Below are 16,399 nucleotides of genomic sequence, written 5' to 3' on the forward strand. Positions count from 1 at the left end.
GAATCTCTATAAACTGTCCAACTCATGTCAGCGTATAAAATAAACATTAAACCGAATATTGTGTTTCATGCATAAACACATGTGTGGAGGAATTCAGCTATTCCCTAAAGATACCTGGGACGATAAAATATCCATAAGGTTTAAAGTTTTTAATTAAAGAATTTGAAAAAGAGGTTTAACCCCAAAATATTAGAAAAATTGGATATCATAACACTAAGAAAATAAAATATCTATTATCTCGTTTCTAATTCTTTCAATTCATCTGGTGCCCATAACCTTTCATTGCATTGCCATGACCTTCAAAGTGTCAAACCTATCTAAAACAATTTTATTTCATTTAATATCTCTTAAATTATCAGAAAAAAGATTACATATGTAGGCATCATTATTTTTTTTTTCAGCAATTTGGTACTTCTACAGTTTATGAACAATACTGAATTAATGTTATGTAAAAAAATCATTATTAACATGTGGAGGGGGCTTTCTTAACTATTATGTACCTTCAATAATAAAAAAAAAGAAATAATGTAAAAATTGAATTTAACGTGAAAATTCTATCCAAAAAAGACTGTAGAATTAGCAGAAATTACTTTAAAAATAAAAAATAAAGCAATTTCTTTCAAGGGGTATTTCTTGTTTTCTCTCTTGAATAAAACTGTTTATATTTAAAAATAAAAAAATACCTTCTCTTATGGCTGTAAATGGAGTGCCTTCTTCTTGCTGTAATCGGATCTCCTTCAATGCTACAACTTGATTTGTGAGGCTAAAAAATACATAATATATAATATATAGCACAGATCTATCAGCAGAAAAAAATCAATAAATGTGTTTGATTATAGAAAATACATGAGCAGAATGTAATTTTTTTATTTAAAAAAAAAAAAAACATAAATTTATGCATGTGTTATAGGTACAAAGGTTTCAAATATCGGATCACCCAGAAAAAACTTTTATCCTTTTAATTCATAATACATGTGGTTGAGGTTCCTAAATGGATAGTCTGTTGCTTATGCTATGTATAGTGGTGCTAAAAGCCGCTAATGAGTTTGAGGTGAAGATTATAGTCCATCACGGTTCTGTTCACAGCCTACTATGATACGATCAGCATTCCCCTGACCAATAATGATATTGATTAGTTCTTTTTCTTATCTTTATTTTAAGCCCCTCCCCCCCCACCTTTGGCATAATCACGTTAACACACCAGTTTTCATCAGATCACCAAAGTTAAGCAATGTTGAACCTGGTCAATACCAAAAATGGGTTACCATTTGGGAATTCCAGGTGCGGTATGTGCTCTCTGCTATTCTCTACATTGTTGCCAGGCATCTTAAACTTCTCCTTGCCACTAGACTCATGTAGTGCTGATTCAGGAGAGGTGTGGTTGAAGATTGCGTAATGCTCGCTTCACAACTATACATGCAACTACCCTGACAGGGACTATCCATTGTCTTTCGAGATTAAACGGAGGTGATGATATTCTCCTCACTAAGTGTTGAGAAGTTGGGGGAAAAGCAGAAGAAGAAGTATTACAAAAGATAAGAGGAAATAGGTTTATCAGGTGAACAAAAGTATATGAAATAGGTTTAATAATCATGTTGACACACCGGTTCTCATTAGATCACCAAAGTTAAGCAACACTGAGTCTGGTCAGTACCAGATGGGTAACCAATTTGGAAATTCCAGGCGCTGTATATAGGAGGACATTGACACCTTCCTACAAAAGTGGCAAAAGCCTAACATTGTCATCCCCCGCTACAGGGATATATGTGCAACTGGGGACCGCTTGTGAATTTCATATTCCCATGGAACTTCCTCTTTTGGAGGAAGGTGGTTAAGCCTGCATAGGGTTAATGCCGTTTCCATTTCCATTTCCAAATAGGTTTAGTGAAAAGACAAGGGACCATTTGGGAACAAAACAAGGCTTTTTGGAGCCCCAATCTACAATTGAACTCAAATCAACTTCTAGATTAGTTGTATATTTCAACTGATTAATTCTGTGTGGGTCAACTGGGCAGTTTTTTGCAGGAGGGTTACCTTTTTCCCCAGATTTCCAATATAATCTATATAATTATAAAACTCAAATGACCTTGTAACAGGTGTTGTAAGCCAACATCCGGTTTACGACTTCTGGTTGCGCATGCGTACATAAACAAATAATCAACACAACAATAAAACGTATTGTTTTACTGTGTACGTTTTCAGCGTCCCAATTATTATTTTTTTTTTGCGTTTAAATTATCCAAATCAACAATTGTTAATACTTTCTGCATTTTTTAAAAGTTATTTTAACACAATTTTCTTACAAATAAATCTACTTTAACTTGTTGACAACCATAAGAGCATTTTACAAAGGTGATTTACCCGCCACCTTCATTTTTTTTTAAATTTATTCTCCATTTTTAATACACTTTTCTTAAAAAACATTCATACATTTTCTTCTACACTACTAACATAAATAACCCTGAAGATATATTTTTTTTTAATTTGCGTTACAAATAAATAATCAACGCTACAATAAAACATATTGTTTTACTGTGTACGTTTTCAGCATCCCAATTGGGTTTTTTTTTTCGCGTTTAGATTAAAAGATATATAAAAATTTTAATTTAACTTTGAGTATTATGGTATCTGTTCAGTGCACATTTACCTATAAGTATGGCAAACCACATATAATGCAATGGCTGTAATTTTTTTTTTTTCAAAAATAATATTATAAACAGAACGACTCATAGAAATCTATCTATATTCTTTTTAATATACTTTCATAGAAACATTTCTGTTATGTCACAAAAAACTGTTTTCGTTACGTCACAAGTGTCACGCTCATACATTAATTTCATAGCTAATATAACATACTGACCCAATGGGTCATGGGTAGTCTAGCTATTACATAATTTTTTAAAAATTCAATATATTTTATGTAGATTTGAAAAAATGCTGACTCATCCCTCTTTAATGGTGTCTATTATTACTTCCAGCAGAATCTGGTTCTAAGTGGTTCTACACTATAACACCAAAAGAAATACTGATTTTCAAGTAAAAAAAAAAAAATGGTACCTACATAATTGTGATGTGTCAAGTAGTAAAATATCCAAGAATCACGAAAAACAATGAGGTAGAAAAATAATCATCAATCAAAATATGTATCAATAAGAAAAAACAAAACAATGTCTTTTAGTATAAACTGAAAAGTGCCGAGTCATTTTACTGATCCGAGGGAGATGAATATGAAGCAACGCCAGAATAGATGGTATAATCAGCGTAGATCTTAATTTTCTAAATAATCTACATATATAAAAGCGAAAATGTATGTGTGTATGTATGTACGCTTTTCCTCGATGTCCACAAAAGGCTTCTTTCTTGCTCGCTTCACAACTTCTTAAAACTTTTTATATCATCTATAAATTGTAATATCTCAGACTTACCCATGGAGCTCGCCTGTCTATTTAATTTTGATTTTCAAACGTTAATTATTCCACATTTCCCCCCCCCCCGCATCGGCACGCGTTTGAAAACAAACAAACCGATTTATTGACCTCATTAAAAACTGTCCCCCACAAAACTCTGACTGCTGAATACCTATCGCCGTCACGTCAATCAAAAACGAGCACCTGTTTTTTTTTTTTTTTACACTTTACTATTTTCCAACTGCGTGTCGTAAAAGCTTCTTTTTTTTTTCACGGGAACCTGTTTTTTTTCACACACACCTACAAACACCCGGGCAACGCCGGGTACCCCTCGCTAGTCTAATATACAAACGACTATATGTCTGTCTGTCTATCTCAATATGTTTAAACTATCTCCTCCAAAACTAAAAGTCAGAGCGATGCTGAGGGTTTCAAATGATTGCATTTTTTTATGGGTCTTTAGATGGCTAAAATTGTTTTTAAGGGGTCAAAAATGGGTCAAAATTGAAAACAAAATCAAACATTTTGTGCATTCATCTATGCGTGTCACATTGGTACAGTGGTAACGTCACCAGCTTTGAATGCTACAGTTTCGATTCTACCTGATGGCATCCAAATACTTTTTTTTTAATTTTGAAATCACAGCTTAATAATATTATATATGAAATCTAAACAAATTGAAAGATCATATTTAAGCATATTTTATGACCGGGCAAAACAGCCCCCCCCCCTCCTACCTCCACTGTTAGTATTTAATAAACATGCAAAGTATTTTTTGTTATTTAAACAGAAAAAAAAAAACACAAAAATGTGCAAAAATTATTAACCTAGATCTTTGAATGCAAAGTAATGAAAACAACAAAGATTTGTTTACAGTGGCAATTAATGTTAAAATGGATAAAATGTGATCAAATATTGTTTTTAAATGTAAAAAAAAACGTTAAAAAAAAAAAAAAAGAAAAGAAAAACGTTTTACAGTATAGACAACACAAAATGACAAAGTTGTCAAAAACGAAATATATAACAAATACATGTTTTCAAAAGTAAGATAAGGTACTTTTCTACCTACCTGGATAATTTTTGTGTTTGTTATCTGGAGAATCTTAACCTCTCAAAAATCGAAAATTAAACAAAGTACTGGTAGACCCTTGTCCAGTAATGTCACTGTGACATTTACTTGGGTGGTATTCTAGTATTTTGTTTAAGTTTCGACTTTTGAACAATTATCAAGGGTCCAAATGGCTGTAATGAAATCACAATTTTTTTCCTTTTTAACTCAACTGACTTGACACTACTTTTGTTTCAATGTAAATACATGTTTTAAAATGAGTTAACACACAAAGATCTTATCCAGGTATATAGAAGAGTAAATTATCTTGCATTTGGTAATATTTATTTGTTATATATTTCTTTTCTTTTTTTTTTTAACACTCTTTTGTTTTGTTGTCTATACTACAAAATGCTGTGAAAAGAATACTGCCTTTTCAGTGAACAATGCACATTTATTCACCTTAAATATAAAAACTGCAATTTGGGCTGTTAAACGAGGAAATGTAATATTGTGGATTACAAGTGAGCCTGCAAAAGTGTAGCTTATGGACTGAATTACATACCTGTCTTAAATAATTTTGGGAAATGTTAGTGAAGACTTACCAACTAACTCCTTTAAAAACCGTTGCATATGACCCTTCTCCTAATCGTTCAAGTTTTGTGTAAGAAATGGCTTTTCCAAAAGGTGACTGCCCCTATTAAAAAAAACAAAAACATAGAAAAAAAATTAAATAAATTTAAAGGTAATTGTCTGTATGGGGGGAAAAAAAAAATAGGAAAAAAAAAGTTAATAAATTTAAAATTTAAAAATAACTGCCTCTATTGGGGGGGAAGAAAAGAAAAGAAAAAAAATGAAAATGAAAATGAAAAATTTTATTTATAAAAAGTTATTGAATAAGATTTGATTATTATTTTTTGTATTAGTATTCAGAACAAAATAAGCATACGTTCTTAATATTAATTTACAAATAAAATTGGATGCTTTCATTATTTCATGTTTTACATTTCTGAATTTTTGAGATGAGGATTGTTTATTCGTATTATTTGAATTCATCGGACTACTGTTCTCATCTTGATTGTTATTTTCACAACGTTTCGGTCAATGTAACTCTTGACCTTCTTCAGGTGTATCTTGTCGAATTCGGGAATGTTTCTGTCAGACTCAGGAATTTGGACGGAATTTCGAACAGAACCCTTTATTTACTTCACGGGGGGTGGGGGATACTCTTGTTTGGTCAGCCATGACTGAATAGAGGTTCTAAGTAATTCACAATTATATTTTTCAATCGCCAGTCTCAGAATTGAATCTTCAATCTTCAGGAGAATATGATTTTTACAATTGATTTTTCCCAAGTACTCTAACCACTGCACCACAGGTGTGAATTGGACAAACATTCCTGAGTTCGACAAGATACACCTGAAGGTCAGTAGTTCCATCCATCTATCCATAGCCCTTGAGCCCCTGGAGGGGCATAGGCCATCTACAACTTTTTTGTAGATGCTTTTGTAGCGAGGAGTTCTTTTTACAGGGGGAGGGTGCTGGCTCCACGCCTAATCTTCCCAGAAGATACATACAGCACCTAGCCTTCCCAAATGGTCACCCATCTGGTACTGGCCAGGCTCAATGTTGCTTAACTTCGGTGATCTGGCGAGAACAGGTGTGTCAACGTGATTGTGCCGTACAAGGTCAGAAGTTACCTCAACCGAAATGTTATGAGAATAACAATAAAGATGAATCCAAATAATAAAAATTTCAATGTTTATTTAAAACTTTTTTAAAAAAATCATATAAATGGACATAATATATAAAAAATATTTTTTCCAAGCAGATTCCTTCATTTATTTATATATTTTTTCTGAAAATCAAACACAGAGAAATGTCAGAAATGAATGATTTAATTGTAGTGCTGGCTTAGCCGTCAGTCGCTTGTTTTAGTCTGTCATTTGTCTTTCTCTTTGTAATTTAGGGTTAATATGGTCCTACATAACGGATGTACATGTTGTTTGAAGTAGTTTAACGGTCTTGCTCCGATTCAAGTAATAAATCTGCTTCATAAAAACAAAAAAAAAATTCCTCAGATCGAAATTTAAAAAATACTTCCCCCCCCCCCAAAAAAAAACAATTTATTAAATAAAAATGCTTTGATTTTACTTCAGTAACTTCTCAGAAATCAAGGGAACCCTTTCTGAAGGCTAACACTTGATTTCTATATGAGATACATAAGATATCCGAGTGTTCAAGCAAAGTAATAAAGTAATAAATTAGTGATAAACACTAATTTTGTTCTCACTAATTGAACACCTAATTATATTTCAGTTTTGCTGGATTCCAGGACAAGAATTAATCTGGTCTGGTTTGCAATTACTGGTCGCATCCATAAAATAGCTGAAATATGTTAGATCATAACGAAACGAAATTCATTATTTAGAAATAGATTTTCTTCATTTCAGAAAATAAAAATTAAATTAAACAAAAAGCAACTCAGTTAAAAATGGATTTAAAAATAGGTTTAAAACATTTAAATAATTTTAATGTGTGAATTACTTAGAACCTCTATACAGTCATAGCCAACAGAACAAGAGCATGCTACGTCCCCTTCCCCTGTGAAGTAAATAAAGGGTTTTGTTTGAAATTCGGTCCAAATTCCCGAGTCTGACAGAAACATTCTCGAGTTCGGCAAGATACAGAGTTATCTTACTTGGGCTTCTAATATTATGTTATCCTGAATATTTGGTCAGAGTTTATTTGTAGGGTAAAATATCCTCATGCCAGATTAAAGATTATCCGTATAATCCCCTATACAGAGGTGCACCATTCCTCGCATAAGCTAGTGTGTGGTCATGTTGAGAAGATCTTATCTGGGCTGCAAACACTAAAATCAACAGTAAAATTTTCTTTCTATTATATTTAGGGTCACTGGGTTGCGTCCATAAAATATTTGAAATATACTAGATAATAAAGAAACGAAACTAATTATTTAAAAATAGAATTTTATTCATTTCAGAAAATAAAAATGAAATAAAACAAAAAATATCTCAGTGAAAAATGTTTTTTTTTAATTTTAAACATTTAAATAATTTTTATTTGGTATGTTTGTAATTTAAAATAATTAAACAAAACAAAATTATCCAATATTTGTTAAATCCATTTGCCATTTTACAGCTACTGCCCCACCCCAAGATTTTTAACGTTTATTTTTGTAATTCAAATATGTATAATACTTTTTTTTAAACAAAACAAAGTTCTAAACAATTAAAAGGTTCTTTTTTACTTGTTTTTCGGTCACTTTATAATGAATTTTTTGTATGAGAGTGGAGGGGGGAGTAAATGAAGAAATACATGAAGCTGAGGGTTTAATGATGGAGGAAAGGATGATAACGTCTGATCTAGTATATGTTAAATCCATTTGCCGTTTTACGGCTGCTTGATTGCCTTCCCCCCAGGTAAAGATTTTGAATGCGTTTATTTTAAGTAACATTTAACTTGCGCAAGGGATTTTGTTTCCAAAATAAAACTTTCAACAATACTTGATTTGTTGTTTGTTTTCAAGACTTATGAAATTTTCCTTCAATTAAATCTTATTATTTTTATTGTTGCCTTTTCTAAATTTTGCTGGATTCCAAGCCAAGAATTAATCTTGTCTGGTGGAGTATCCAGGTAATTACTACTACGACAACAGCATATTCTTTTCATTGTTTTTACTCTCGAGTATATATCCAACACAGTTAGACACAATCAACCAAGGATCACATCAATCTACATAAAAGCAATGGATATATACCTGAGAATCAAAACAAGGAAAAGAATATGCTGTTGTCATAGCCCTAGTAGTTACTGTTACACTAGGAGAAGGTTCACCATTCCTCATATGAGCAAGTGTATAGGGGATTATATCTGGGTTTCAAATATTATGTTATTTTGAATATTTGGTCAAAGCTTACTTACAGATTACCCTGAAAAACCCTTGTACTTGTGTGTATGTGTGTGTGTGCGTGTGTGTGTATGTGTGTGTGTATGTGTGTGTATGTGTGTGTGTGTGTGTGTGTGTATGTGTGTGTGTGTGTATGTGTATGTGTGTGTGTGTGCGTGTGCGTGTGTGTGTATGTGTGTGTGTGTGCGCGTGCGCAAAAGAAAATGGAAGGAAAAGAATGAGAGTAACAAGTCAATGCAGTATATATATTTTTAGAGTCGCAATTTACTTATGTAAGGTTGATGTACATTTATCAGTTTTATTAGGGAGTCTATTCAGCATTAGATTGAATGGATGTCTTTGAGAGGGAAGGGGGGGGGAAGCCTTGCAATGTTCAAATATTGATAAGAACTTAAATTAAGCGAGTTATTTTCGGAACGCTTCAAGGAATAATTTTCAATCTGTTTATCCTGCTTCAACAATGCTGAACTGTTGTTGACTGAGAAGGTGAATGAATCTCGTATGGGTAATACTCTTTACGGCACATCAAACCTTTTTTGCATTATTTAATCTCAAAACACAATGTCCATTGTAGGTAGTTTGTTGATTGGTTTAATGGCATATCAACCCTTTTTTTAGTTAATAATGAAACATCATCATCAGATTCCTTTTTACATATTGGATGGTGTTAAGAAATTAATCTCCAAACTAATCAATCACTGACCAGGTCTTCATTTTTCCATCTTTCTCTCAAGTTCATCCTCATCACTTCTCCCAATGTTCCCTCCCAAGCATCTCCTCTGTGAATTTATCCTGCTATGTCAATTGCTCTACATCTACTTACTCAAGAACTTTCATCCATTTTTATTTTTTAAATGTGACCATACCAACAAAGTCTTCTGTTCTGCACATATATCCCTATACTGTCCCAATTTAATCTTCCTCTGGGATCATAAAATCTAAGCCTGTCTTTAAGACTCCTTGCACATCCATCATATCATTTTTTTTATATCATGTCATGCAACGTATATCCTCAACCCTCACTTTGAAGGTTTCACTTTCATACATAATCACACTGTACACATAAACCTAGTAGACTCTTCTCTTGTTTAATAATGGAGCTGGTTAGTAATGGTAAAAGTTTCCTAAACCCACTCCATACCTTCCCAACATTTGAAATCACATCAGCAACTGTTTCTCCACGTGCTGCAGGGGTATTACCAAAGTAAGAAAAGTTCTGAGTAACTTCAATAGCTTCACCATCTAAACATACTTTCCCCACATCTAGGTTCCATAGTCATACACATCTATTTGGTTATAGTTTCTCAATCTCCTTGCAATTCTACAACACTTCTTTTTGGCTATCATTTCTCAAATTACCTGCAATTCTACAACACTTCTTTTTGGCTATCATTTCTCAAATTACCTGCAATTCTACAACACTTCTTTTCGGCTATCATTTCTCAAATTACCTGCAATTCTACAACACTTCTTTTTGGCTATCATTTCTCAAATTACCTGCAATTCTACAACACTTCTTTTCGGCTATCATTTCTCAAATTACCTGCAATTCTACAACACTTCTTTTTGGCTATCATTTCTCAAATTACCTGCAATTCTACAACACTTCTTTTTGGCTATCATTTCTCAAATTACCTGCAATTCTACAACACTTCTTTTTAGCTATCATTTCTCAAATTACCTGCAATTCTACAACACTTCTTTTTGGCTATCATTTCTCAAATTACCTGCAATTCTACAACACTTCTTTTCGGCTATCATTTCTCAAATTACCTGCAATTCTACAACACTTCTTTTCGGCTATCATTTCTCAAATTACCTGCAATTCTACAACACTTCTTTTAGGCTATCATTTCTCAAATTACCTGCAATTCTACAACACTTCTTTTCGGCTATCATTTCTCAAATTACCTGCAATTCTACAACACTTCTTTTCGGCTATCATTTCTCAAATTACCTGCAATTCTACAACACTTCTTTTCGGCTATCATTTCTCAAATTACCTGCAATTCTACAACACTTCTTTTCGGCTATCATTTCTCAAATTACCTGCAATTCTACAACACTTCTTTTTAGCTATCATTTCTCAAATTACCTGCAATTCTACAACACTTCTTTTTAGCTATCATTTCTCAAATTACCTGCAATTCTACAACACTTCTTTTTGGCTATCATTTCTCAAATTACCTGCAATTCTACAACACTTCTTTTCGGCTATCATTTGTCAAATTACCTGCAATTCTACAACACTTCTTTTCGGCTATCATTTCTCAAATTACCTGCAATTCTACAACACTTCTTTTCGGCTATCATTTCTCAAATTACCTGCAATTCTACAACACTTCTTTTTGGCTATCATTTCTCAAATTACCTGCAATTCTACAACACTTCTTTTCGGCTATCATTTCTCAAATTACCTGCAATTCTACAACACTTCTTTTCGGCTATCATTTCTCAAATTACCTGCAATTCTACAACACTTCTTTTCGGCTATCATTTCTCAAATTACCTGCAATTCTACAACACTTCTTTTTGGCTATCATTTCTCAAATTACCTGCAATTCTACAACACTTCTTTTCGGCTATCATTTCTCAAATTACCTGCAATTCTACAACACTTCTTTTCGGCTATCATTTCTAAAATTATCTGCAATTCTACAACACTTCTTTTCGGCTATCATTTCTCAAATTACCTGCAATTCTACAACACTTCTTTTCGGCTATCATTTCTCAAATTACTTGCAATTCTACAACACTTCTTTTTGGCTATCATTTCTCAAATTACCTGCAATTCTACAACACTTCTTTTTGGCTATCATTTCTCAAATTACCTGCAATTCTACAACACTTCTTTTTGGCTATCATTTCTCAAATTACCTGCAATTCTACAACACTTCTTTTTAGCTATCATTTCTCAAATTACCTGCAATTCTACAACACTTCTTTTTGGCTATCATTTCTCAAATTACCTGCAATTCTACAACACTTCTTTTCGGCTATCATTTCTCAAATTACCTGCAATTCTACAACACTTCTTTTCGGCTATCATTTCTCAAATTACCTGCAATTCTACAACACTTCTTTTTGGCTATCATTTCTCAAATTACCTGCAATTCTACAACACTTCTTTTCGGCTATCATTTCTCAAATTACCTGCAATTCTACAACACTTCTTTTCGGCTATAATTTCTTAAATTACCTGCAATTCTACAACACTTCTTTTCGGCTATCATTTCTCAAATTACCTGCAATTCTACAACACTTCTTTTCGGCTATCATTTCTCAAATTACCTGCAATTCTACAACACTTCTTTTCGGCTATCATTTCTCAAATTACCTGCAATTCTACAACACTTCTTTTCGGCTATCATTTCTCAAATTACCTGCAATTCTACAACACTTCTTTTCGGCTATCATTTCTCAAATTACCTGCAATTCTACAACACTTCTTTTCGGCTATCATTTCTCAAATTACCTGCAATTCTACAACACTTCTTTTCGGCTATCATTTCTCAAATTACCTGCAATTCTACAACACTTCTTTTCGGCTATCATTTCTTAAATTACCTGCAATTCTGCAACACTTCTTTTTGGCTATCATTTCTCAAATTACCTGCAATTCTACAACACTTCTTTTCGGCTATCATTTCTCAAATTACCTGCAATTCTACAACACTTCTTTTCGGCTATCATTTCTCAAATTACCTGCAATTCTACAACACTTCTTTTCGGCTATCATTTCTCAAATTACCTGCAATTCTACAACACTTCTTTTCGGCTATCATTTCTCAAATTACCTGCAATTCTACAACACTTCTTTTCGGCTATCATTTCTCAAATTACCTGCAATTCTACAACACTTCTTTTCGGCTATCATTTCTCAAATTACCTGCAATTCTACAACACTTCTTTTTGACTATCATTTCTCAAATTACCTGCAATTCTACAACACTTCTTTTTGGCTATCATTTCTCAAATTACCTGCAATTCTACAACACTTCTTTTTGGCTATCATTTCTCAAATTACCTGCAATTCTACAACACTTCTTTTCGGCTATCATTTCTCAAATTACCTGCAATTCTACAACACTTCTTTTTGGCTATCATTTCTCAAATTACCTGCAATTCTACAACACTTCTTTTCGGCTATCATTTCTCAAATTACCTGCAATTCTACAACACTTCTTTTTGGCTATCATTTCTCAAATTACCTGCAATTCTACAACACTTCCTTTTGGCTATCATTTCTCAAATTACCTGCAATTCTACAACACTTCTTTTTGGCTATCATTTCTCAAATTACCTGCAATTCTACAACACTTCTTTTCGGCTATCATTTCTCAAATTACCTGCAATTCTACAACACTTCTTTTTGGCTATCATTTCTCAAATTACCTGCAATTCTACAACACTTCTTTTTGGCTATCATTTCTCAAATTACCTGCAATTCTACAACACTTCTTTTCGGCTATCATTTCTCAAATTACCTGCAATTCTACAACACTTCTTTTTAGCTATCATTTCTCAAATTACCTGCAATTCTACAACACTTCTTGTGTACTTAATGCTTACAAGTGCCACAAACTATTGAATTGAAACCATTTCTCTTTCCATTTCTGGATGCTTTTTAATGCTACAACTTTGATTTTCGTAGGAGTCACTCTTTATCATTTACTGTCCATAGAATTCCTCCAAATAAAAAACCATTCATTGATTCATTTGTTTTGACACTCTTATAGCATATGGTTTAATGGCATATCAACCTTTTTTTAGACTTGGTTCCTGAGGAAAATTTTGAAGATATCCTGGACAGAAAAGAAAACAAACCAAGAGGCATCAGAAATGGCAAACACAGAAAGGTCTATAATAAGAACAGTACGAAAAAGACACATGAGATTCAGGGACCATGTCTACAAAAATAGCGGAATAGAACAGATTAAATTGACAGGAAAGGTTGTGGGTAGAAGAAGCAGAGAACAACAGTGAGAAACATGTTGACAATCTGAACACTTGGGCCACATCAAAAATGATGAGCAACAATGTTTTCATGAATGTCTCAAGTGAGAGCTATAGCCGTCAATGCCTGTACCAGGCAGGAAACCACTACATGATGATAGCATATCATGGCATGCTGTTGTCTATGCTGGTGAGTGAATCTGTTCCTTTTGAAGGTTCTTGACAAGGTTTAGAAGCAAATTTAATTTAGTTGGTCGGATCCATTTCTTCTTCTCTACACCCTCTCTCTAACAGACGTGATGTTGCTAGTCTCAGTCTTTTCTATAACTACTATTATGGGGCCTGTTCTTCAGAATCGTCTAATCTATTTCCTGTTTCCTTTGTTCCAACTCGTTCGACTTGTTGGTTTAGTGGTCTTCATCTATTTGCAATTTTGATACGTTGTTGTAATACAGCTTCCTATTCCAGTAACCTCTTCCTGGAGACTGCAGGATTGTGGAACTCTCTTCCTCCTGACTGATTTTCTCCTGTATATAGCCTTAGGTTTTATTTCAAAACTAAAGGTCAAGAGGCATCTTCTCCTGTCTTTGTGAGCATCATTTTTTATTCTTATTAGCTCTTTAAGTGGCTTCACACCTTGTCTGGAGCGATTTCCATAAAAATTTTAAAACAAAAATATTGTATTATTTGAATTCTTTGGACTACTGTTCTCATCTTGAGTGCCGTTTTCACAACATTTTGATCGATGTAACCTCCGACCATCTTCAGGTATATCTTGTCGAATTTGGAATGTTTCTGTCAAACTCAGAGAATTTAGGCGGAAATTTGAACAGACCCCTTTATTTAATCCACAGAGGTAGCATGCTCTTGTTCTGTTAGCCATAACTGGATAGAGGTCCTAAGTAATTCAGAATTGTATTTTTCGCTCACCCACACTGAGAATTGAACCTTCAACCTTCAGTGATATTCTCGGAGGTTACATCGACAGAAACGTAAAAATGACACTCAAGATGAGAACAGTAGTCCGAAAATTCCAAATAATACGAATAATGAATCCTCATCTAAAAAATTCAGAAACATAAAAAAATATCAAACATTTTTTTTTTTTATCAAATGTCAAAATAATTGATTGGTGGTGAAGTACTATTTCAGTTTTAATTCAAGTGAAATTATGGGTTCATACCTTCCTAGCAGTATTGATGACTAAATGAAGGTACATCTGACTGGAACTGAACTCAGTTAGCCAATTTCATAGTTCACATGCAGACACGTCCTTACAGAGAACCATATTAGAATCAAAATCTGACCATCCATCCCATAATAATTTGGTTTGAGGTTTGTGACTGAAGTCAGAATTGTATGCAAATGAAGTTGATGAATCCCCAAGACAATATTCTTGTAATGGAATCGCCAATGCGGAATAATAAACAGTGAAGGTGAGCAAGGTATGTGGTTAATCGAAAACGGCATGGGTCATTTGATAAATCTTGTTTTACTTGAAAGAAAAAAAAACAAGAAAAATAGAGAAAAAAAAAAAAGGAAATATAGAAGGAAAAAAAAAGGAAAGGTAGAAACAAATAAATAAAGGAGAGAGAGAAAGAAAATAAGAGAGATAGAAAGAAAGATAAAAATAAATAATGAGAAAATCTTTTTAGAAATGAAAGAAAAGGGAAATGAATATAAAATACATATTGCTATTGAAAGTGGCACTCAGACTAGGCGAGTTGAACCGACTTCCTCTAAAGGAGAAAGTTTCATGGGAATGTCAAATTTATAAGTGGTTACCCGTCGCATGTCTATTCCAGGTCAGGGGAGATGGCAGCATTAGGTTTTTGCAGTTCTTGCAGGGAGGTGTGAATGTTGTCCTATATACAGCACTTGGTATTTCCAAACGGTCACCCATCAGATAATGACCAGACTCAATGTTGCTTAACTTTGGTGATTTGAAAAGAACTGAGGTGTCAACATGATTATGGCGTAAATATTACGATTGCCTTATCAGTTGTTTTACTCATGAAGAAAGCTCAATATCAGGGACAAATCTTCAGGATTAGTTTATACCAAAATCTGATCAGTAGAATTTCTGCCATTTTTTGAGAATACCAAATGGTATTAACCCTTGTTCCACTGCAGGAAGATGTAGCACAAGGCTTGAAGGTGGCGATAGAAAGGCCAACATATCATAAGTAGTGCACTCTGGCCTCACAAAAAAATGACTGAGCAGACCTGATGACATTTACTGGGGAAGGCGCCTTAGGCAATGGCAAAGTCCGGAATAGTAGACTTTAATCAGAACAATACCTCCACCCAACACAGCAGCTGAATGTAATAATATAATATTAAACGTGTTAGGGAATATATACCGAGTCAGAAAGTGCTCATAATCTAATTTATAAAATGATGTAATAATATAATATTAAACGTGTTAAGGAATATATACCGAGTCAGAAAGTGCTCATAATCTAATTTATAAAATGATGTAATAATATAATATTAAACGTGTTAAGGAATATATACCGAGTCAGAAAGTGCTCATAATCTAATTTATAAAATGATGTAATAATATAATATTAAACGTGTTAAGGAATATATACCGAGTCAGAAAGTGCTCATAATCTAATTTATAAAATGATGTAATAATATAATATTAAACGTGTTAGGGAATATATACCGAGTCAGAAAGTGCTCATAATCTAATTTATAAAATGATGTAATAATATAATATTAAACGTGTTAAGGAATATATACCGAGTCAGAAAGTGCTCATAATCTAATTTATAAAATGATGTAATAATATAATATTAAACGTGTTAAGGAATATATACCAAGTCAGAAAGTGCTCATAATCTAATTTATAAAATGATGTAATAATATAATATTAAACGTGTTAAGGAATATATACCAAGTCAGAAAGTGCTCATAATCTAATTTATAAAATGATGTAATAATATAATATTAAACGTGTTAAGGAATATATACCAAGTCAGAAAGTGCTCATAATCTAATTTATAAAATGATGTAATAATATAATATTAAACGTGTTAAGGAATATAT

At 33.0% G+C, this 16,399-nt stretch overlaps 1 protein-coding gene across 5 annotated transcripts in view; it reads right to left on the reverse strand.

Moving 5' to 3' along the window:
• LOC145254643 (cyclin-dependent kinase 14-like) overlaps positions 1–16,399 on the reverse strand; it is a 659,020-nt gene that overhangs the window by 39,773 nt on the left and 602,848 nt on the right. For all 5 annotated transcript variants that reach the window (XM_080113265.1, XM_080113264.1, XM_080113263.1 and 2 more), the window contains 2 exons: positions 5,061–5,152; positions 684–763 (listed from right to left, as the gene is read on the reverse strand). In XM_080113265.1, the coding sequence (XP_079969391.1) occupies positions 684–763; positions 5,061–5,152 (172 nt within the window). The remainder of the gene's footprint in view (positions 1–683; positions 764–5,060; positions 5,153–16,399) is intronic.

Source organism: Euprymna scolopes, chromosome 30, assembly GCF_053919585.1.
Source record: "Euprymna scolopes isolate OS-2025 chromosome 30, ASM5391958v1, whole genome shotgun sequence".
NCBI classification, from domain to species: Eukaryota; Metazoa; Mollusca; class Cephalopoda; order Sepiida; family Sepiolidae; genus Euprymna; species Euprymna scolopes.